The sequence below is a fragment of the Eumetopias jubatus genome, unplaced genomic scaffold (assembly GCF_037043125.1).
Source record: "Eumetopias jubatus isolate StellerSeaLion01/CBP00866 unplaced genomic scaffold, mEumJub1_p1.0 scaffold_8, whole genome shotgun sequence".
Classification (NCBI taxonomy): Eukaryota; Metazoa; Chordata; class Mammalia; order Carnivora; family Otariidae; genus Eumetopias; species Eumetopias jubatus.
This window is the reverse complement of record NW_028274814.1, coordinates 92,940,491-92,963,219: the sequence shown is the minus strand read 5'-3', so window position 1 is coordinate 92,963,219 and position 22,729 is coordinate 92,940,491. Positions and strand designations below refer to the sequence as shown.

Below are 22,729 nucleotides of genomic sequence, written 5' to 3'. Positions count from 1 at the left end.
GCCGGGTAATATTTATGTGCTGTACATCCCTGCCACTAATCTAACTTATGCTCAGATTCCCAGGGGATGAGAGAAATTCAGGTACATCCTTCATGTCTCTACACAGAGGTGGAAAGTGCCAGAAGACCTTTCTCTGCAGGTCTGGGTGGCAAGAACTGAGACTGAAAATACAGCCATTCATCACAGAAACCCAGCTTTGATCCCAGCAGCTTTGCTGAACCAGGGGTTGTTAGGAGGAACTTGAAATGAGTATTGGAAAAAGCACCTGCTTATTTCCTGAGGGGGATAAACTTCCTAGTGGCACCACTAAAAGTAATATATAGATAAAACTGTAATGTAAGCAATAATATTCTCTCCAAAAGTAATACACAGATCCAGCTATAGTACTCTGGTGTGGGCCTCAATCCCCCTCACTAAAGAAATGGTAAAAATAATAATAATGATGATGATCAACCAAGTAAGCTTAGGGAAATAACCCTGTCTACTGCTATTCAAATTCTGCTCCTTTATCATTTTTCCTTCTGCACCATCCCACAATAATTCTGTTCGCTGCAAGCCAATGCTCATTGCCTAGTTGTGATTCCCTCTGTTGGGACTGATGTGCTCATTCATTCAGCAGTTACCGGGAATACCTACTAATATGCCAGGTACCATTCTAGGCACTAGAGATGCAGAGGGGAAAAAAAACCACTTTCACTAGTGTTGGGAAATTTGTGACTTATACTGTAGAGTTTTCAATAGTATTTCCATTTCACTGTTTATGATATCTTTTTAAAAATCTATGTAGTTCATGGAACTTCAAGAAGTGAAGGGTTTCACCAATGCTTATTTTGCTGAATGTGCCTATGGTGGTTGCTTTTAAAATGTACTTTCTCTTTTTATGTTACAGATATAGGGTGAGGGTCTTACAGACCACTCACTTTGTTTAAGGTATGATGAAAACTATCCTAGCACTAGGTTTCTCCCCTGGTATTTAAATCACATTTTGCTTCTCTCTCTATGTTATTATATCACGTGACTGCCGCCTCTCCAACAAGGCACAACAACACAAACTTACTCTCATTTTCCAGATTCCCTTTCTTAGTGACAGACATCAGTATCCCCCAATCAAACGAATTGGAATCCTTGAGGTCCTCTTGCCCCTCCCAGGTCCTCGCTCCCCACACACTGATTTGTCTCTAACTCAGGGCAGTTCTTCATCAATAGATCTGGAATCCATATCAACCATATAGCTATTGATGGATTTCAGTCTCTCACATGTTGCCCACCTGTCCCTAAAAACCCACACTACCCTTATTGCTTTGGCATCTGTCTACATTCTAGTTCTTAGCCTCCCTTACAGTTAGGTGTGGACATGGAATGAGTTCTTGCCATTGGAATGTGAACAGAAGCAGGCCAGGGTGGCTTTTAAGAAAATTCTTTTCCCCCTTCCCCCAGGTGAATGAAGACAGGTTAAAGTTTTAGGGCAGAAGTTTCCAAACTTTCTCAGTAATTTTTTTACAGCAGCTCTAGGTCAAATGAAATATCAATGGTTCCATTTATTAAGTAGCTAAGTCCAAACAACATAGTACATATTGTATCCTAACCACTTACTAGCAATTTGAAAATAATACATATAAATTGAAAGAATCAGAAGTACTTAGTAATGGTATGTGTGTGTTTGTTGGGCACTGCACAACTTTCTCAAACTTTCAAATCAAATTAAACATTGACAGCCTTATTTCCTGTTCCACATTTATTTTCCCATGGAACTCCCTTTTGGTAAAGCTCAAAACCTAACTTTGGAAGGATAGGAAATCAACAAAAGCAATGTAGTATTATCCAATGTTGAGCAAAACTACTTCCAGCTAGTAGGTGGTGTTGTGTCCAGCAGATATCAAGAATGGCTCTATGTTCCTCAAAAATGTAAAATAGTCCATGATGGTCCTGTGAGTTCATTAGGGAACTCTGAGGCATCTTAGTGCATAGTTTAGAAACCAGAGCCCTAGAAGATGACAGAGTCATAAAATGGAACAAAGCATAGATTCCTGAACCATTATGTGGAGAAGAGCTGGATGCTGATCAGGAACACTCACCTTGGAGTTGTATATGAGCAGAATAAACTTCTGTTGTGGTTGAGCAAATTATTCATTTCTTTATTTGTTGTTACAACAAAGTCTATCTTATATTATTTTACTGCAGCGACTTGTAATGGTTCTCCTTGACCCAAATCTAGTAACTTTCTCCCCAACGCTTCATGCCATCATTACCAAGTCCACTGCTTTACACTAATAACAGGCTTACCTTTCCTAAAACTTAAATCTGAGTACTTCCTTTGTTTGCTTCCCACTCTGTTTTCTACCAGCCTTTCCTCATGCACCAAACTCTAAATCAGCATCTCTCTTCCTTGACCACATGTTAGAATCACCTGGAGAGCTTTAAAAAAAATACCTATGCCCAGTTCCCCACCTGCAAGGATTTTCATCTAATTGAAATGGACCAATTCCTTGAAAAGCACAAACTACCACAACTCACCACAATGTGACATAGTTAATGTATATAGTCCTGTAACTATTAAGGAAATTGAATGTGTAATTTAAAACCTCCAAAAGAAAAAAGTTCAGATTCAAATGGCTTCACTGAAAAATTACACCAAATGTTTAAAAAGAATAAACACCAATTCTGTATAATCTCTTCCAGAAAATAGAAAAGGAAGGAATGTATTCTCCAATTCATGTTATGAAGCTAGTATTATTACCCTGATACCAAAACCAAAGATAGTACAAAAAGAAACTGCACACTATATCCCTCATGAATATAGATGCAAAGAAAATCCTTACCAAAATATTAGCAATAGAATCCATCAATGTATAAAAATAATTATATATAATGAACAAGTGGGATTTATTTCAGGGTTGCAAGATTGGTTTAATATTAGAAAATCAGTGTAAGCCACCACATTATCACTTGAAAGAAGAAAAATCACATGATCACATCAACTAATCAATGCAAAAAATTTGACAATATTCATACTCATCATGATAAAAACTCTCAGAAAAATAGAAATAGGGGGGAACTTCCTCAGCTTGATGAAGAGTATCTACAAAAACCTACAGCTAGCACAATACTTAATGATGAAACACTTAATGTCTTTCCCCTAAGATAGGGAAGAAGGCAAGGATACCCACTCTCACCACTCATTCAACATTGTGCTGGAATTTCTAACTCATGCTTTAGGCTAGGAAGGAAAATAAAAGGCATACAGATTGGAAACAAATAAAACTGTCCTTTTTTGCTGATGACATACTGGTCTACATAGAACACTCTAAGGAATCCACAAAAAAAACAAAAACAAAACAACAAAACAAAACCTCCTTGAACTATTAAGTGAGATCAGCAAGGCCGCAAGATACAAAATAAACATACAAAAATCAATTGTATATGTATATACTAGCAATGAATGTATGTACATCAAAATTAATAACATAATAGCCCAGTGATGGGTATCAAGGAGGGCACGTACTGCATGGAGCACTGGGTGTTATACGAAAACAATGAATCATGGATCATGACATCAAAAACTAATGATGTATGATAACTAACATAATGTAATAAAATTAAATTAAATTTAAAAAAAGTTAATAACATAATACCATTTGCAGTTGTTTCCCCCAAAATGAAATATTTAGGTGTAAAACTAATAAAGCATGTATAGGACTTGTATGCTGAAAACTACACGGTGCTGATGAATGAATCAAAGAAGGTCTGTGTAACTGGAGAGACATAACATGTTCATGGATTTGAAGACTCAGCATAGTAAAGATGTCTATTCTTCCCCAAATTGGCATACGGTCTTAATGCAGGTCCTATAAAAATCCCAGGAAAACTTTTGTAGATGAAGACAATAATATTCCAAAATGTCTATGGAAAGGCAAAGAATAATTGAAATAATTTTTTAAAAGAACGATAAAGAGGGAGGAATCAGCCTACCCAATGTCAAGACTTGTTATATAGATACAGTAATAAGAACTGTGTGGTATCTGTGGAGGGATAAATACATCAGTGGAACAAAATAAAGAATAAATAATCTGGAAATTGATAAACATAGTACATATTGTATCCTAACCACTTACTAGCGATTTGAAAAAAAAAATAATAAAATAATACATATAAATTGAAAGAATCAGAAGTACTTAGAAATGGTATATAAAATAATTGATTTTTGAAAAGGTGCAAAAGCAATTCATGGAGAAAAGAGAGCTTATTCAACAAATGGTATTGGAGTAATTGGTCATCTATAGACCTTTGCCCTCAAAAAATATATGAATTTTTTACTAAGTCTTACACTTTATATAAAATTTAACTCAAAATGGATCATAGACTTAAATGTAAACCATAATATAGAACTTTAGAAACTATAGAAGAAAGTTAAGAGAAAATTTTCAGAATCTAGGGCTCAGAGTTCTTAGACTTGACAACAGCGTGACCCATAAAAGGAAAAATTGACTAATTAGACTTCATCAAAATTAAAAATATTTGCTCTGCAGAAGACCTTGTTAAAGGGATGAAAAGAAAATCTACAGACTGGGAGAAAATATTTGCAAACATCATAATCAACAAGGGATTAATATCTCAAATATATAAGCAGTTCTCAATAGTAAGAAAGCTTGCAAGCTAAAGAAAATAGGCAAAAGACATAAAGAGACATTTCACCAAAGAGGATATGCAGATGGCAAATAAGTACACACAAAAAAAATGTTCAACATTTCCCATTAGGGAAATGACTCAAGTTATGCAAAAATTAAAACCATAATTAGATATTATTAACATACCTATCAGTATGGCTAACATCAAGTACTGGACAGGATGTAGAAAAACTAAATCATTCACACACTGCTGGTGGGGATATAAAATGGTATGGCTATCTTGGAAAACAATTTATCAATTTATTAGAAAATTAAATATGAGGGGGGGAAGTCAGAGGGGGAGATGAACCATGAGGGACTATGGACTCCGGGAAACAAACTGAGGGTTTCAGAGGGGAAAGGGGTGGAGGGAGGGATGGGTTAGCCCTGTGATGGGAATGTATCTCAATGAGCCCTGGGTGTTATACGCAAATAACGAATCATGGAACACTACATCAAAAACTAATGAAGTGCTGTATGGTGACTAACATAACATAATACAAATTAATTAATTAATTAATTTGAAAAAGAAAAGTAAGTATGGAACTATCATATGACCCAGCACTTGTACTCCTGGACATTTATTCCAGAGAAATGAATAATTATGTTCACACAAAAACCTGTGCATGAATGTTTATAGTAGCCTTATTCATAATAGTCCCAAACAAGAAACAACCAACACATGTTTCAACAGGTAAATTGTTAAGCAGACTGTGGTATATCTATGCCATGGACTACTACTCAGCAATAAAAAGGAACAAACTATTGCTACAGTATAGAAAATTATACGGAATGTAAAATGTCAACCACAAAGGTTTCACACTGTATGATTCAATTTATTTAACATTCTCTATAAGCATAGAGAATAGGTTAGGGTTTGCCACGGGTTAAGGAAGGTGTCAGGGGAGGAGAGAAGCAGGCATGGCTATAAAGGGTAATATGAGGGAACTTGTTATATTGTATCTTGACAGCATCAATGTTAATATCCTGCTTGTGATATTGTATTACAGTTTTGCATGATGTTACCACAGGGGAGAACAAGATAAAGGGTATACAGGATCTCTCTACAATATTTCCTAGAACTGCATGAGAATCTACAATTATCTCAAAATTAAAAGTTTAATTTAAAAAATTCCCCTCAGGGGGTATTCTGATGGTTTGTTCTGGGATGGGCCCCAGGCATTGGTATTTGAAAAGCTCCCCAGGTGATTCTAACGTGCAGCCAGAATGACAAAGTGCAAATTGAACTGATGGATATCCTCTCCCCAGAACCCATGTAATCACCTACCATTTACTGTTCCCGTACCTCTAACACTTTCCCTTCTCCGTTCGCTGCACTGAGGCTGTCTTCAAGATAGCTCAGGGATAACTCTTCCAAGGAGCCATCCAGAGCACTACTTGCCCAGTCTGATTAAGGGTCCTCCCAGGTTGTACCCTGACAGTCCTTTATCTACTTTTATCATAGCCCTTATCACCCTTTGTTATCATGCCTTTTTGTCTCTCTCCCCACTTTCAGCAACTGTTGGAATTGTCTGCTTTGTGATTCCCTGTTAATTTAGTCCCTGAATTTTAGGAACCTGCCAAAAATTAGAGTTAACTGTCCTTTTTTTGGTCTAAGCCTAATTATATATATATATATATATGTATATATATATTTTTTTTTTAATAAGCCATGAAGCAAGAATGTCCAGATGCCAGGAGTTTTACAGAACAAAATATGATTCTTATGCCATACCTTTATTTTTGCAAATCAGTATTACAAAACACTAAGATGGTCTAATGATGGGTTCTGGATGCCCTGTGTCTTATGCTACTTCTTTTCTTTTTTTTCTCCCTCCCTCCCTCTCTCTCTCTCTCTCTTCTTTCTTCCTTCTTTCCTTCCTTTCTTCCTTTCGTTCGTTCTTGCGTTCTTTCTTTTTCTCCTTTGGTAAAGCCAAGAAGATCCAGACTCTGACCAATGTCTGGAAGGCAGACACAGAGGCTTTGCCAGACTTCCCACTCCAGGCTCATGCTTCCCGTGTATCTGGGGAGATATAATTAGTAGCGTAACATCCAGTCATGACTCCAATACCTCATTCAGGTTGGCATCATGGACAGGCTCTCTGTGTTCTTTCATAGCATCAAAGGTGTACTTTGGGACTGCAGTTTTTCACAGAATCTTTGCAAGGATGCATGTTCCATTTTTGCAATAATATTAAATGTATCTAGTGCCCAAAAAAATCTTATAGGCATTTTTATTGATATTGTGAACTTCATAGATTAATTTAAGGAGCACTGATATATTTTTGATGTTAGATTATGCTACCCACTAGAATATTAATTCCTAGATGGCAAGGATTTTCTCCGTTTTGTTCAGTTTTATATCTCCGAAGCCTAGAATGATGCCTGGCTTATAGTAAGTGCTCAATTTTTTATTGAATGAATGAATGTGGTACTTTTACATTTGTTCTGATCTTATGGTCCTCAGAAGCGTTTTTCATGTTTTCTTCATGTAAATCTTATACATTCTTCATTAAATGTTTTCCTAGGAATTTTATTTTTTGGCTATTGTGAATGGCTTGTTTTCTTCTACAATAACTTATCACCAGCTATTTGTTTATGTAAAGGATATGGTTTTCTGCACATTAATTTTGTAACCATCAATAACCATCAATAACCATGTTTTTGAATTTTCTTGTTTGCAAGAACTTTTCATAATTCTCTTGCTTTCACCAGGCATCACTGTTACTTTCCTTAAAGCTTTCTGGAGTTCAGTAATTAAGAGGATTGAATTACAAACCCAAGGAAAACAGCAAACAACTAAATCCCATTCTATCAGTGTGATTCTTGTTGGCTATATTGAGTGAGTACAGATTAAGATAATTAAATATGGTGATGAAGGAAAACATCTAATCCACAACCATCTCATTCCTTGCCAATTGGGCATCATCTGTTCCCTGTGCTGCTTGCTAATTTGGGGATGCTGCAGTCTTCTCTACATGGTCCTCTTAATTTGAGGAGGGATATTTACAATTTAAATCACAAAGAAATTGTCACTACATATCTACTTGCCTAAGTGCCAGGGTTTCACTGCAGAGTTTTATTCAGTAAGCTTTGATAGATAAGTGAACTCATGCAATTGAATGCATCTGTCATAATTTCTCTTTGCCATTAGATCATTATGCAAGTGTTAAACGCCAAAAAATACATAAAATGATTGATTCATCTGATGGAAACTGCAGATTAGCAGGAAGTAAACTCCAGAAGCATGTTCCTCCCTCTCCCAACTGCTTCATTTCTCCTGTTCCTTCCAAACACCCATAAAAGATTTAGTCAATCCTTCAGGGTCTAGAGATACTTACTGGCAGTTAACTTTCTCGTGATTCAGCGCATTTTCTCGCAACAATACTCTATCTTTACTCCTGAGTTTTGCCTAATTTAGATTCCTCCTTTAGTCTGTTCTGCTCAGCTAATCCTGATCAATAAATGCAGACAGATTAGACAGAAGACAGAATTGTGAAATAGATGCTGCATTTGGAACAGCCAGTCTTCACTTTACACTGTAGCCAGGACCATCTGCTGTGTGGCCACCTTACCCCAAACCACACTCTGGCATGGTGATCTGTGACTCATTTACCTCTGTGACTAGGCTGTAAGCATCTGTGACTTTTTTGGTCTTTGAGTTTCACTGTCTGGCTCATAGTAGGCACTCAATAAATGCTTGAATGAATGAATGCACAAATTACTCAATTAACTGGTGCATCAATATTTTCTTTCTTTCATGTTATTAAAACTAGCACTCGGGGAAATATTTGAAACATTTTAAAATAAGAGGGTAATTGACTATTACCGATTTATAAAGAAGCCCAGATGGATGAATATTTTAACGAGAACAAATTAAACTAAAGGAATTAAGCTTTTTCTAGTTTTCCAAGATTCAGCCAGAAGCCTGGTAAGAACCTTGGGTCCCTTCTGGAGAAAACTGCATTGTCCACATCCCATAAGGCTGCACCTATTTTATGCAGGAAACATGTTCTTGAAAACCTGAGTAGGAATGAAGGTCTTATTAGTTAAAACTTATTTCTCCCTTGCCAGTTATTACTCTTTCATTGTTGCTTCTTTGTACATTTCTGATTGACCTTTGAGATGGGCCCTTAAAAAAACTGTGCTTCCAATTCTTCAAGTAAAGATCTGTGACCAAATGCTTAAATATACAGGATCAATCTATGTATTTAAAGAAAATGCAAAGAATTCTTTTTTTGGGCAAAATCGTTGAGCACATTATGTCTCTATAATGTGAATGGTCATCGTCTGTTATGTAATTCTCATTACTTTAATTATTTAACCTAATTTTGAAAATAATGTATACCTAGCCTGCTGTCAAGAAGAACTTACAGGGATTGTTTGTTAAGTTGATCTCTTTAAATACCAGTTGGGCCTATTTATGTTTTTATGGCAAATAGAAGGGGTGTTTTATTCTGATTTAAGGGGATACAGGTTAAATGCACACAGTGACGGAATTTTGTTTCAAATGCTTCTGGTAAATGATGGAAAAGGCCCTGTGCTTTTATGCACATGACAAGAATTTTGATCCTTGAATTTCAATCATGATTTGTTCTCTCATACAGAATGTAGTGAATGAAGCTGACATCATTCATACTCATAGACTCTTCCTTGGCTTCTACTTTAAAAAGCAATACTGCTCTCATATGCAGGGTCATGAGTCTGTCATGAAAAAGAGGGTGTTCTGAGGTGCTAAGGTCACAGGACCTGGCAATCTTGAAAGCCTTGCCTGGAATGCTATTCAATATGTTGGTGAGGAAATCAGTGGCCTCCCCCACCCCACCCCACCCCCACCTTCCTTCCTGAAATACTCTGTTCTCCTTACTAGATCAGATGAGTGATATTTTCCTTCCCAAACATGATTTGAGTTTTTTCATTGGCTGGAGAAAGAGTATACCATCAGCAACAATTTAAAAACTTTATGGTAAGCATCCATATAGATTTTTGAAATGATAATTAACTCTGTTATGTATAATTAAGGAAGGGGAAGAGGTGTGCCAATAACCTTTTGGGTTTCTTAACTTTGAAGAAGAAAGGCCATTCTTGCATTTTAATATGAGTGTCTTTGATGTCCTAGAAGATCGTAACTCCTGAAATTCATAGTGTGATTCAGGAGGAATTGGTAAACTTGAGGTTCCCCATCCTTACCCAGAAAGTGTGTATGCAGAGGGGGAATGACATAACAGAGAATTTGAAAACGGTGTTTATTATAATTAACCTCTGGATAGGTCAATGTTGACTCTACTCATTTTTGCTTCTGAAAGAAAGATATGCTCAAAGTTTTCTCACTTCCTGTTGTGCCTAAAATCAGAAGATCTGGGTTCCCTCTTGGTGTATAGACCTTGTCTGGGCAAGATCTATGAGATCTTAAAATTTTGAAAGTAGAGAATGAGGGATTTATGGCAGTTACCTGGAGATTCTGAGGACCAACCCCACCTTACCATATTGTGACACATCCTGTAAGAAGTGATGTGAGTTGTTACGTGAAGCCATTGTACTTTGTTCTCTGAAAGACAAAAAACAATAGAGTCAGTAATATTTTTCTTCAACCTGTAGAAATCTCTCTTCTCTTGTGTCTCTTAGCTTATTCAGCTGAAATGTACCAAGAACTTGGGGTTTGCTGCTGCATGATATATATTATTATTTAAAATTATTCTTTTCGTATTATTACTTAAAACTCTGTTCTAGGCCCTTATCTTACAACTCTCAGTTGTTCCCTTTGGAGTTGCAAGGAGAGAAACCAGGGAAAGTCACTTGAGAATGGCAGAAAACAAAGGGCAAATATCGTCATTTGCATATAAGCCATGTCAGACTCTTTATTGTGAACCTAGAGTGAACTACCCCACTGGTACCCATTTTAATAACCTATAATGAAATATCTGTCTCCGCTTTATCTGCATACACGTCTTTATGAGATGCTCTGCAAATGGCGATGGAAAGAGAGGCCACAGATCTTTTCTTCTAAAAGGAAGAAGGAAAAAGTGGGGAGGGTTTATGGGAAGGAGTCCCTTCGCCAGGCACAACGGTATCTCGTGCTTCGACTGTCATTTAATAAGGCAAATGCTTTTCTTTTCACAGAGGAATTCAAGGGCTCCACCGTGGTCGAACTGATGAAGAAGGAGGGCACCACCCTCGGGCTGACAGTATCGGGCGGAATTGACAAGGACGGAAAGCCCAGGGTCTCGAACCTGCGGCAAGGAGGAATTGCTGCTAGGTAACTGCATCTCGGGGAAATGTAGGAAAAGAAACGCAGGAGGGTAATTAATGCAAAAATTGAAGTTTCATCAGAAAAGGTCACGGGGCGCCTGGGTGGCTCAGTCGTTAAGCGTCTGCCTTTGGCTCAGGTCATGATCTCGGGGTCCTGGGATCGAGCCCCGCATCAGGCTCCCTGCTCCAAGAGGGGAAGCCTGCTTCTCCCTCTCCCACTCCCCTGGCTTGTGTTCCCTCTCTTGCTGTGTCTCTCTCTGTCACATAAATAAATAAAATCTTTAAAAAAAAAAAAGGTCACTAATAAATGACAGCTGCCATCTGCTGGGCAGGTTACGGAAGCTTTTCTGACCTGTGCCGAGTCACCAGGGAGCCACCAGGCCCTCAGAAGACTTTCATTTTAAAATGCCTGTGTGGCTCTCGTCCCACAATATGCCGCTGAGTAGCAGACCGGCTGCCGTGGGAATGAGACACTCCAGTCATGGAAATGGAGCACATGACCCATATAACTTGCACCCGGGAACCTGCCATGGAGGGACGCGGTGAGCCTAGAGGAGTAGGGAGGCCAGCTCCAAGTGTCCGAGTAACAATTCTTCTTGTCCTACATCGTCTCTGCTTTTCTACTTGCGAGATCTTCCCTTTCATCAAGACAAAGATGAGGCTTCCGGAAGGATAGAAAGCTCAGCTGAAGAGGTCTCATGGTGTCCTTGTTCTGATGAACAGCAAATTGCCCTAGTCATGGCCAAAGGCAGAATGTCCTGCATGCTGGGTACAGGTGGGCTCACTTTATAGACGGAGGCACCAACTACTTCAGATGGGATGATCAGCTTTCATTACAAGTGAGGTTCATGTGTCTTAAATCCTGGACACCGATAGTCTTGTCCACATAATCACAAATTAAGTTTTAGAGTTCTTGCTTTATAAAGTATCATCGAAAATAGTGATTACTTTGGATGATCAGCCTGTTTGTACAATATTATGTAAGCTTCATCCAATTGATTGCTCCATAATCTGAGGTACTGTATATAAAATAGGCTGATGTCAACACAAGCACCTTAATCTCCTTTTTTCAGGAGGAGAGAGACTTCTTTCCACACCCACAGCCTCCTTTATTTTATGACAGTCGTGGCCAATCTGTGATGCTAGGGCTTTGTATGTCTCCAGAACTTTTTCCTATGTAGCCCAGAAGTGAGAGTAAATAGGGGGAAAATGCCATCTTCACTTGTATTGATGCTGTAATTGAAAGTGCTGTGCCGGTCACGTAATCAATGCCCAACTATTCATTGTTTAAGGCACTACCATTTTACAAGTAGTAAACTAAAATAATTACAGATAAGATCCCTGCCCTAAGAGGGCTTATAACTTACCAGAGGAGATAAGTATAAAAAGCGTGAAAAGCTTGGGAGCAATAACAGCATTGCAAAATAGTAAAAAGCAACAACGTGACCATTGTCACAGAGCATTAGGTGGTTAAGTTGTCCAGTGAGAGTTAGTAAATCCGAGGGAGGAGGAACAGCATGGACTGCAGGCTGGAGCAGATTAGGGGATCTCGCCAAAGAGGAATGATTAGAGCTGGACTTATATAAAATAAATGCATTTAGGTGTTTCTGTTTGGGGACGGACTGTCTTTGGTCTCACTACCTGCTCTTTCCTTAGAAGTAAAGTCTGTCTAAAACCCCCAAAGTAGCCACAGTTCTATTATGGTGTCGGAGAGAGGCGAGAACAGTACTGAAACCCAGTGCTTTCATTGTAATTTGTTCTCTTTCTTTTTTTTCTTTTTTATCAGTCCTGCTGTAAGCAATAAATAGCAAAATCAGCTGACCCTTTCTTTAGCCCTCAACAAACTCCCAGGGAAGATCTTGAGAGCTAGGGAAGAGTTAGGGAGGCAGGCAGCAAAATGAGAGAGAATAAAAAGAAAGAAAAAGTCCTGGCGTGCCAGGGTCTGGATAACCTGGTCCTAGAGAACCAACTGTTTATGGGCAGAGCACCCAAACAACAACAACCAAAAAACCTCTTTATCTTGTTTCATTGTGCTCTTTAAAACAAAAGAGGCAAAGGGTTAGGAAAACATCAGAGACCATAGCAGAGGCAGTAGAGGGCTTTCAAAGTATAGCAGTCAGGAGGAGAGGGATCCCTGAATCTCTCATCCCCCTTCAGCTGTGCTCCTAACTCCCCGGGGGGGGTGGTGGTGGGCAGCCACACAGGCCTTTGGGCTTGCGTGCATTTCCACAAAGGGAAAGTGGAAAACCCAGTCAGGCCTGTAGGGAGGACGGGTCCGCTGCAGCGACATTCCCTATTTTGCAGAAGTGATCAGCTGGATGTGGGTGACTACATCAAAGCAGTGAATGGGATCAACCTGGCCAAATTCCGCCACGATGAGATCATCAGCTTGCTGAAGAACGTCGGGGAAAGAGTGGTTCTTGAAGTCGAGTATGAGCTGCCACCAGTCTGTAAGTAACCACAACTCGGGGCAGAACAGCTGGGCCACATTTTTGCCTAAACAATGGGTTCTCCATTTTTTCCCCCTTTTGCCAACATTGTCTCGTTACAGGAATGACAGAGCATGGTTTCTTGATATTTAGAAATTATTTGAATTGATAAACCTATAGCCCACTCCAGAAGAATTAAAAAGAGCACAGATAACAATAAAATTATACAGGATTTGTGTTCCATTAAGGTGATCTGTGTACCTCATATTTGCCACTTAAGCTATTTTCATAAACAGTCAACATATTTACAAGTTCTGTGCATTAATTTCCATCCAGGCTTTGTACTTAGTGACTAGGGTTAGGAAAAGCATGTTTAATGTGTTTTATGTTGATTCTTATATAGTTATGTTAATTTCTGAAGCATGCCGATAGATTGAAAACGCATTATCCTCAAGTAACAATAATTGTAATAGAACCACGCATTTGCAGAGCTTACTAAATGTCCAGCATTATAAGGAACCTGACTTGCATGGATACACTTAATCCTCATCATAAGGGAAGTCAGCATAGCAGAGATGAACTTTGCGGTCTAATAGGCTCAAATCCCAGCTTCACCCTTAACTAACTGCATGCCTTTGAGAAAGTTACTTAAGCTTTCTGTGTCACAGTTTCCATATCTGGGTAATGGGCATAATACTCATTCCTACCCATAGATCTGTCGTGAGGATTAAATGAGATCGTGTTTGTAAAGCAATGAGAACAGTGGCTGGCACTATAAAATATTTTTATGAATAATAAATACACAAATCAATCAGCACTACAAGACAGGCATTATTATCATTATTACTCTCATTTTACAGAGGCTTAAGTTAATTATCTTTAATTATCTTTCCCAAATACATAGGCAGCAAAGTCAGGATGTGAACCCAGGCTCCCTAACGCTTATTCATTGTGATATATACATATGCCACGTGTTACTGCCGTCCTGCATTTAAGCTATGCTGTTCTAGCACCACCTCTCCTGTTACTAAGCTATTAACATGGACGCTACCCTGAGAAAGCTCTTTGCTTTTCTCTACCAGTGAGAACTCAGGTTGAATTTCTTTTTAAAGATTTTATTCATTTATTTGTTCATTTATTTGACAGAGAGGGAGAGCAGGAGAGCACAGGCAGGGGAATCGGCAGAGGGAGAGGGAGAAGCAGGCTCCCCACTGAGCAGGGAGCCCTATGCAGGGCTCAATCCCAGGACCTTGGAATCACGACCAGAGCCCAAGGCAGTCGCTTAACCCACTGAGCCACCCAGGCACCCCTCGGGTTGAATATTAATAACTGATAATAACACATTTGTTCAGCAATGACCTCTTGAGCATTTGCTACAATCCAGCCACCGCTCTGTACATTCTGACGGGGGAAGACAGATAACAAAACAAGATCACAACAGAGGAGTAAACCAGATGGTATGAATGGTAGTGCTCATGAATGCTATGGGAGAAGAAAGAGCCAGGAGAGGGATGGGGAGTGCCGGGAGAGGGGTAGGATTGCCGTTTTGAATAGGGTGGCTAGGAACAGCTTCACCAAGAGAGTGACATTAGCCAACGACCTGAAGGAGGTGAGAACGGTGGCTGTGTGGCTTTCTGGGGGAAGAGGACTGCACAAAGAGGAGCAGCCAGCGCTGAGACCAAAGGCAGGGATATCCTGGGGGTGTGGTAGAAACATTAAGAAGGGTGATTTGGCTGCAGCGGAGTGAGCATGAAAAAAAGTAGGAGAGGAGGTCACCCATCCAAGGAGAGGAGGTCAGGAATGTAAAGCATGAGGTATATCTGTAGGCTACTGGAATGGACCTTAAGTTTTGCTCTGAATGATAGAGGACGGCATTGTATGATTTGCGGCAAAGGAGGGACATGATCTAATTTCTATTTCAAAGTCTCCCTCTGGCTGCCGTGTTGAGAAGACACTGCAGTGGCAAGGGGAGACGCTGGGAGGCCAGGTGGGGGGCTGTTGCAGTGATCCAGGTGAGAGATGGCCGAGGAGATGGGAAAAAGCAGTTACATTCTTGATCATTTTGAAGGTAGAACCAACAGGATTTCCTGATAGATTTGACATGGTTTGGGCAGAAATAGAGGGGTCAAGGACCACCTGAGATTTTGAGCCCTAACAACCAGAAGGATAGGGTTGCCATTAATGGAGGGGCGGGGGGAGAATGTGGGCAGAGCCGATTTGTGAGGAGATCAGAAGTTCATTGTTTGAAATGCTACCTCGGAGGTGTCTATTTGACATGCAGAAGGGCAATGTCAAGGAAAGAACTGGAGATGGAGTTAGGAGTTTGGGAGTAAGATCTGAGCTGGAAGTGTACATTTAGAGTAATGGGAACATAGAAGGTGTTTGAAGCTTTAGGACCAGATGAGAGCACTCGGGGAGTAAGTGTATATGACCAATCATGAGTTCTTATTCTTAACATAAAATCCAACACCGAAAATTTAATGGTGTTTTTATAACAAAATCCATTGAAGTCTGTGTTCAGAAACCTTGCTATACTATAACATTTTTCATTTTCAGCAAGAGTAGGTAGTAGAATCGAGCATTGAGAGCTTAGACTGTGTCACCGGTTAAATGTCAGTTTTCCCCTTTCTAGCTTTATTATTTAAGTTCTCTGAGCCTTAGGTTTCTCATCTGTAAAATGGCTATATAGATGTAGAACTTTTATAAGAATTCAAGACTATAATCATGTATTTAGATCATCATCATCATCATGCACTTAGTAAGCCATAGTGCCTTTAGCCATTATTACCATTATGATTACAATAAAGTACTGTGTTTCCTCGAACTTAAAAAGAGTCCGTTTGTTTTGAAATCACTGTCTCAGGCCATTGCCAGGAGTTAGGAGAATCCAGATACCTAGAGCTAATGCTCTTTGATTCACCATTTTTATCCACTGGGGATAGAAATATCAATAAAACACAACCTCTTCCTAAAAAGAACTCTTAGAATAGCTGTCCCGGTTGGTAAGGCCAGTAGTAGAGATCTGCTGAGTTAGCGGTTATCTAGAACTAGGGGTTTCAGAGGATTTGAAGGAGGTTCTGCAGGTCCAGTAAGAAAAGGAACATTTTAGGCAGAGGGTACAGCAGGAAGGTAAGAATGTAACCCAGTGCAAGGTTTGAACTACAAACAGACTGGAGTTGCTGAAGCACAGAGGGAGAGAAGACCTGGGGGGGAGTAAGGCCAGCGAGGCAAATAGGAACAAATCGGTGGCGGGCCTTGGAAGCCATATTGGTGGAGCTTGGATACTATCAGGTGGGCAATAAGGAGCCTTTAATGGCTTTTCAGGCCAAGGAACATCGTCATCATCAGATTTGAGTTTTTAGAGTTACCATTTTAGGGAGCCAAATGGAGAATAGATAAGAGGCTATAAGCCCAAAGGGTGTTGTAATTTTCCAAAAGCAATGTGACATCCTGAATAAATACAGCTTTAATAAAGTTAAAGAGGGAAGAGTAAGCATCAGACATGCTCAGGGGTTAAAACCTATCGTGACTTGGTGATTATACCAGCTTTTCCTCCCTCATGCATTAAAGCTGATGGGAAAAGGGAAAAAAATATTTTTAAAAAACGAAGTGTGAACTTGGTTGATGGTAGAAATCAGATAGAAGAGACCTATTGTCAGCGGATTATGTCTGCCTCTATTACGTTTGGATAAATTAATAAGATCTTTGAGTTCAGGGAGGTTGAAGGGATTCATAAGCATCCCCTTCGCTGAGCTCAGACAGCTAGCAAGAGCAAGCCGCTGCCGTGAGGCCCTGGGGAGAGAGCTGATTGCCGAGAGATAAGCAGCCCTAGGCCGAGACTGTTAACTCTCGCAAGTATCACTGCAGTTTCAGGCTCAGCCACCCCCAGAGTCCAGAAGGAAGTGGACGAAGGATATGTCTGTGCATATGTCTGTGTGTATGTGATCTGATAGAGAAGAAATGGAACTTGGACCTTGAGCAAACCACTTACATTGTGCAAGATTCAGATTCTTTATGAAAATGGAATGGTTGACCTACATGAGCTCGGAAGTTCTCTTTGACTTTAAAATTATGTGGTGTTTAAAGACTGTATTTAGAGAGGCTATTACCAATCCGCATCTTAGGTATTTATGTATTAAATTTGGTCTAGAGAAGTGCCTTCATATTTTTCGGTGACATAACCCCTAAAGGATTTTGGAATATTACATAATCCTCAATCATTTTTTAGTTAGCACCTAACATTCTTTATCATGAGCTTAAATAGGTGGAGAGGAGGTAGTTTCTGGCATAACGTTTATATGTCTTTAAACGGTGTTTCCACTCAGACCTTGGAGCTACAGATTTGCTTCGTTTATTTTATGGAAAACGTCCGCCACAGCATCTGATTGGCAAAGGCAGTCCTCTCTGTTAAACCATCAGCTAAATCAGACTAGCTTTCTATCAGAAAGAGTCCTTCTTTAATTCAAATAAATGTGTTAAAACATGTCCCTGTGATGGCCTCCTTACTTCTCAATTCCAATTCTAAGAGAGACAGACAGGTGATTGACGACGACGATGATGATGATGATGATGATGATGATGATGGGCATGGGGGAAAGCAGTCTCAGGTCTCCTCCATGTAGTTCATTCTGGAAATCAGTCTGAAGGAGCAGAAGCTAGCCAGGGAAAGCCCTTCCTTATGACAATGGTAGAAAAAAAACAGGACAAGCCCAACTACCTGAGCACACTTCCAACGTCTCCTTCTATCTCTTAACATCCCATTGGCCAAAATAAGTCACAGAGAATCCCAATATAATGAGATAATGAGGAGGGAAAGTATCCAACTCCTATCCTGCCATTGAGGTAGAAGTTGGGGAGGCCGGGAGTAGTATATAATTTAGAAAAATCTAATCTACCATAGTAAAATAATACAATTCCACATATGGAAACAAGGGACAACAGTACATCAATTTTTGCATTGCGAAATTCATTTCAACCTAGCCCTTTTGCATGCTGGATTTGATTCGTTGGGGGAAACCCCTTATTTCGATAGGTATGTCCACATATGCAAATATGAAGTAATGAATACAATTCACGTGGCAATGTAGGGTGTCCAGGTACTGAATATGAAAAACAAGTCACCAAGATCTAGTCATGCAAATAAAAATTATAAAAACTAAATCTATTTCGTTAAGTATATCAAAATGTAGTCAACATTCACATTTATTTTTGTAAATGATAAACAGCAAGAATGTGGATAATATAAAGCTGTAGATAATCCTAAAAGTCTTTATATTGACTCTAGATTTGAATGTAAGATTTTGTGGTCAGCAAGAGTTAGCTCAAGCAAATTAAAATTACAGTGCATTTCATTCCCAGAGCAGACACCCAGCCAACAAGGACAGGTGGCCCAGAATTAGAATTTGGTTGTATATAATTGAAAGTTGATTTAATGATTAAATGAAATAATATTTGTAAACCACTCTGCAGATTTCCTGGCACACAGTAGATGCTCATTAATTATTTCTCCCCATATCTTTTCCTTTCCTTTCTATTTGTTCCAGTAGAACAAAAAGATCATGTTCTTAACCAATTACTTCAGGTGGCTTGTTGGGTCATGGAAATAAGAAAACATTTGGTTTGAACTCAATTTTTTTTCATTTAATTAAAACTGTACCTCAACACTTTCAGCTATTTAAATGTACTGTTTCTAGCTGATTAAAATGAACTGAAATTCCCCTGATAGCAAGAATATGACATTTAATTAAATCAGCAGTATACCAAAACATTTGTTCAGGTGTAGGTTTATGTTGTTTTTCAGCAGATCCAAGTTCATGTTGTACTTTATATCCCAGCCGGATGTGTGCAGTTTTGTGAATTTAACTGTGTACTTTTCATAATCATGTTTATTCCTTTGAGGATTCAGAATTTCCAATAATTAAAAATAGCTGCAATTAATGCTAAATTAAAATTACTTCCTATCTCTGTAAATGGTAAGAAATGTTCTTTTAAAAGATGCAATTAAATTCTATCTATAGAATCTGTACCGATGTCTATTCTATCCATATATTTCTTGTTGATAGTTTTTTTTTTTTTAAGGTTTCATTTATTTGACAGAGAGAGCACAAAGCAGAGGGAGAGAGAAGGAGAAGCAGGCTCCCTGATGAGCAAGGAGCCCGGTGTGGGACTCGATCCCAGGACCCTGGGATCATGACCCGGGCTGAAGGCAGCCGCTTAACCGACTGAGCCACCCAGGCGTCCCGATAGTCTTATTTTTTAAAAGGTTTATTTATTTGAGGGAGAGAGAGAGTGCACATGAGTCAGGGGGCAGGGGGCCAGAGGGAGAGAATCTCAAGGAGATTCCAGGCTGAGCACCCAACCCAACATGGGGCTCACTCCCATGACCCATGAGATCATGACCGAGCTGAAACCAAGAGTTGGAAGCCTAACTGACTAACCACCCAGGTGCCCCTCTTGTTGATAGTTTTATGTAATAAACTTTTCAAGATCTAATAGCAGAGTAAAAAGTGTGCCATTGATAATAAACACAGCATTAGATAATTAGTTATCATTGTACAAATTCAAGATTAGGATCTAAGACCATCAAATTCTACTGTTTGCAGATTCTTTTTTGTCTCTCTGAATAAAAATATCCCTGTATCCATAATGATGAAATATTAATTTGTGGAGATTTGTTTTTTTTAATTCAGCAATGGTGTACTATATAACCAGAATTACTCACCACTTTCCTGAAAACAATCTCACAGAAGAATTTAGTTACTATACCTTCTTGCAACTCATACCCTGTGTTACACACGTATACCGTGTGTAATATTAATTAGATATATCAACTTGGTCATGCAATTTTATTTTGTGGAATAGAAGCAATAAGCATACAAACACAACATATACATGATGGTATCAAATAAAATTAAGCAAATCTTTAGTTTATTAGATAGCAGTAATATTCTGAATGTACATCAGAATTTTTTTTTGCCCTCCAAGTTTGATTTGGTTTGTCTTTGTTAACTGACATGCATCATGTCAGAAAATCTATCCGCATCAGCCTAATCTGTTAATGGTAATTTGAGAGTAACACTTTTTCTTCCTGTACTAGTATGCTGCAAAAATAATATAAATACATTATTTCAAGTTTTACAAAAATCCTACCGTTTTTAGATTTTACAGAGGGGAAATAATTCTATTGATTATATGAAGATTGTATCTCTTGTTTTATAGAGTTTTAACAATGTGATTATTATGTTCCACTTATAAGCTGGCTACATAAGAAGAAAGAAAGTACCTATGATTTTGATTCCACTTGGGCCTAAGCCTAAATCACTTATGCAGACAACTATTTTATGGTATTTGTATGACATTCCAAGTATTTTTTCTAACCTCGTCTTTGAAAAGAAATTATTGCCCTTTGATTACTCATAAGAATTATTTGCCACAGGGATCTGTAACGTCTTATGCCACATCAAAAAATGGATATGTTCTTATGACTTAAGACTTATATTTCTCTCTCTTCTCTGCATTCAGCTGTTCAAGGATCGAGTGTTATTTTCCGAACCGTGGAGGTCACATTACATAAAGAAGGCAATACCTTTGGTTTTGTCATACGAGGTAGGTGGTAGCTAGAAAATGTGAACCATCAGATATTCTTGGAGAATTTGTCAATGAAATATTAGGAGTGAACTAGAAAATCATCCAAAAAAACAACAACAACAAAAACAGATGTTTCTTTCTTTCTTTTTTAAGATTGTATTTATTTATTTGACAGAGAGAGACACAGTGAGAGAGGGAACACAAGCAGGGGGAGTGGGAGAGGGAGCAATAGCCTGCCCACCGAGCAGGGAGCCCGATGCGGGGCTCGATCCCAGGACCCGGGGATCATGACCTGAGCCGAAGGCAGACGCTTAATGACTGAGCCACCCAGTTGCCCACAACAGATGTTTCTAATGCATAAAGTCATCTTATAATATTTGCACCCATTGTTTTAAAAAATAAAGCAATGAGTGGGAATCAAAGTAGAATCCAAATGACCTAGATTTGTTTTCAGCCCATTAATACAGAGCAAGAAGTCACCGTTTGTATACCTTATCAATTCATTCATCCTACTGATTTACCACTTTTCAACACGTGTTTTGCTTTCCCTTTATACTTTCTTGTATCTCCGAGTCAAAATGTTGATGAATATGGCTTGATTTGGTTTAATACACTAGGATTAAGCAACTTTGTTTAAATTATTTTCTCCTGAAATACATTTTGTTATTGTAGCTTTCTAAAAATGGATTGAAGATAATCTAATCCCTGGGAACCTATGTGCATCAGCTTAATGTACTTTATTATGGGATGACATTAATAATAAAGATTTCAGGTGACTCCAACTTGTCTATAAAACCATTAATTCTGAGCTGTAATTCTGGCTTTTAATATTTTATTTTTCTTATTAGCAGTTTCGCACCTTAAAGACTACAGAAAAACAGCTCATAATTCGTAGTGTGACAGTAAAGTTCAATAGGGAACTATGTAGGCATCAAGGAATTTTTTTACCATTTCACATTTCTTGTTTTTTTGTGTGTTTTTACCTATAATATTTTATACTTCACCAGTGTCAGACTTTTATCCAAATTATCAAAACATTAGTGAAAATTAAGCTTCTTAATAAACATACATGCAACAAGGAATAAAAGAAATGTGTTCACTTATATAGATTTGTCTTAAATGACTAAGCTTTAAACATTAGATTCGATTCCGTGCCAATTATCTAGCAAATCAATCAGATATTTATTAAGGACATGTCAACATGTCAGCAGAGGGCCAAGTACTGGGGAGTCATTAGACAGCTCCCTATCTGCAGGGAATTACAATCCAGTGAATTTAAGACGTAAGTTGATAAAGTACTCAAGTGAGCAGTAGAGAAAATGGAAAATGAGGAACTCACTGAGTGATTTAGACCAGCAATTTATTACCTTTTTCTGACCAGCTCCTATTTTTAGATGGAGCATTTTACCTTAACCATTCCCACATTTCTGTGCAGAAGAACTAGATGAATATAATAAAAAGTCAGTATACAAGTAATTTTGGCCCAGAGGGTGGTAGATACAAATCGGTTTTTGCAATATAGGTATGATAGAGAGACACACTTGAATTACATGCCTACAAGCCTAATTATTGAAAAGCTGCAGTAAAAAATACTGCTGGTGCAAATATTTGTTACTAGTTGCTGTATGGTTAATCAATAACAAATCAAATTGCTAATGAAAGAGCTAAAACAACAGTAATTTATCATTAGGAACAAAAAAAGAATGGAAGCATTTGAAATCTACAACCACCTCAAGACAACCGATGATATAATGTCAACAAAACATCCGTCCCACCATTTGCAGGAATTTAAATATCTGG

At 38.5% G+C, this 22,729-nt stretch overlaps 1 protein-coding gene across 7 annotated transcripts in view; it reads left to right on the top strand.

The window, feature by feature from the left end:
• GRIP1 (glutamate receptor interacting protein 1) overlaps nucleotides 1–22,729 on the top strand; it is a 393,897-nt gene that overhangs the window by 236,468 nt on the left and 134,700 nt on the right. For all 7 annotated transcript variants that reach the window (XM_088025633.1, XM_028111005.1, XM_088025632.1 and 4 more), the window contains exons 3-5: nucleotides 10,785–10,920; nucleotides 13,218–13,363; nucleotides 20,864–20,947. In XM_088025633.1, the coding sequence (XP_087881759.1) occupies nucleotides 10,785–10,920; nucleotides 13,218–13,363; nucleotides 20,864–20,947 (366 nt within the window). The remainder of the gene's footprint in view (nucleotides 1–10,784; nucleotides 10,921–13,217; nucleotides 13,364–20,863; nucleotides 20,948–22,729) is intronic.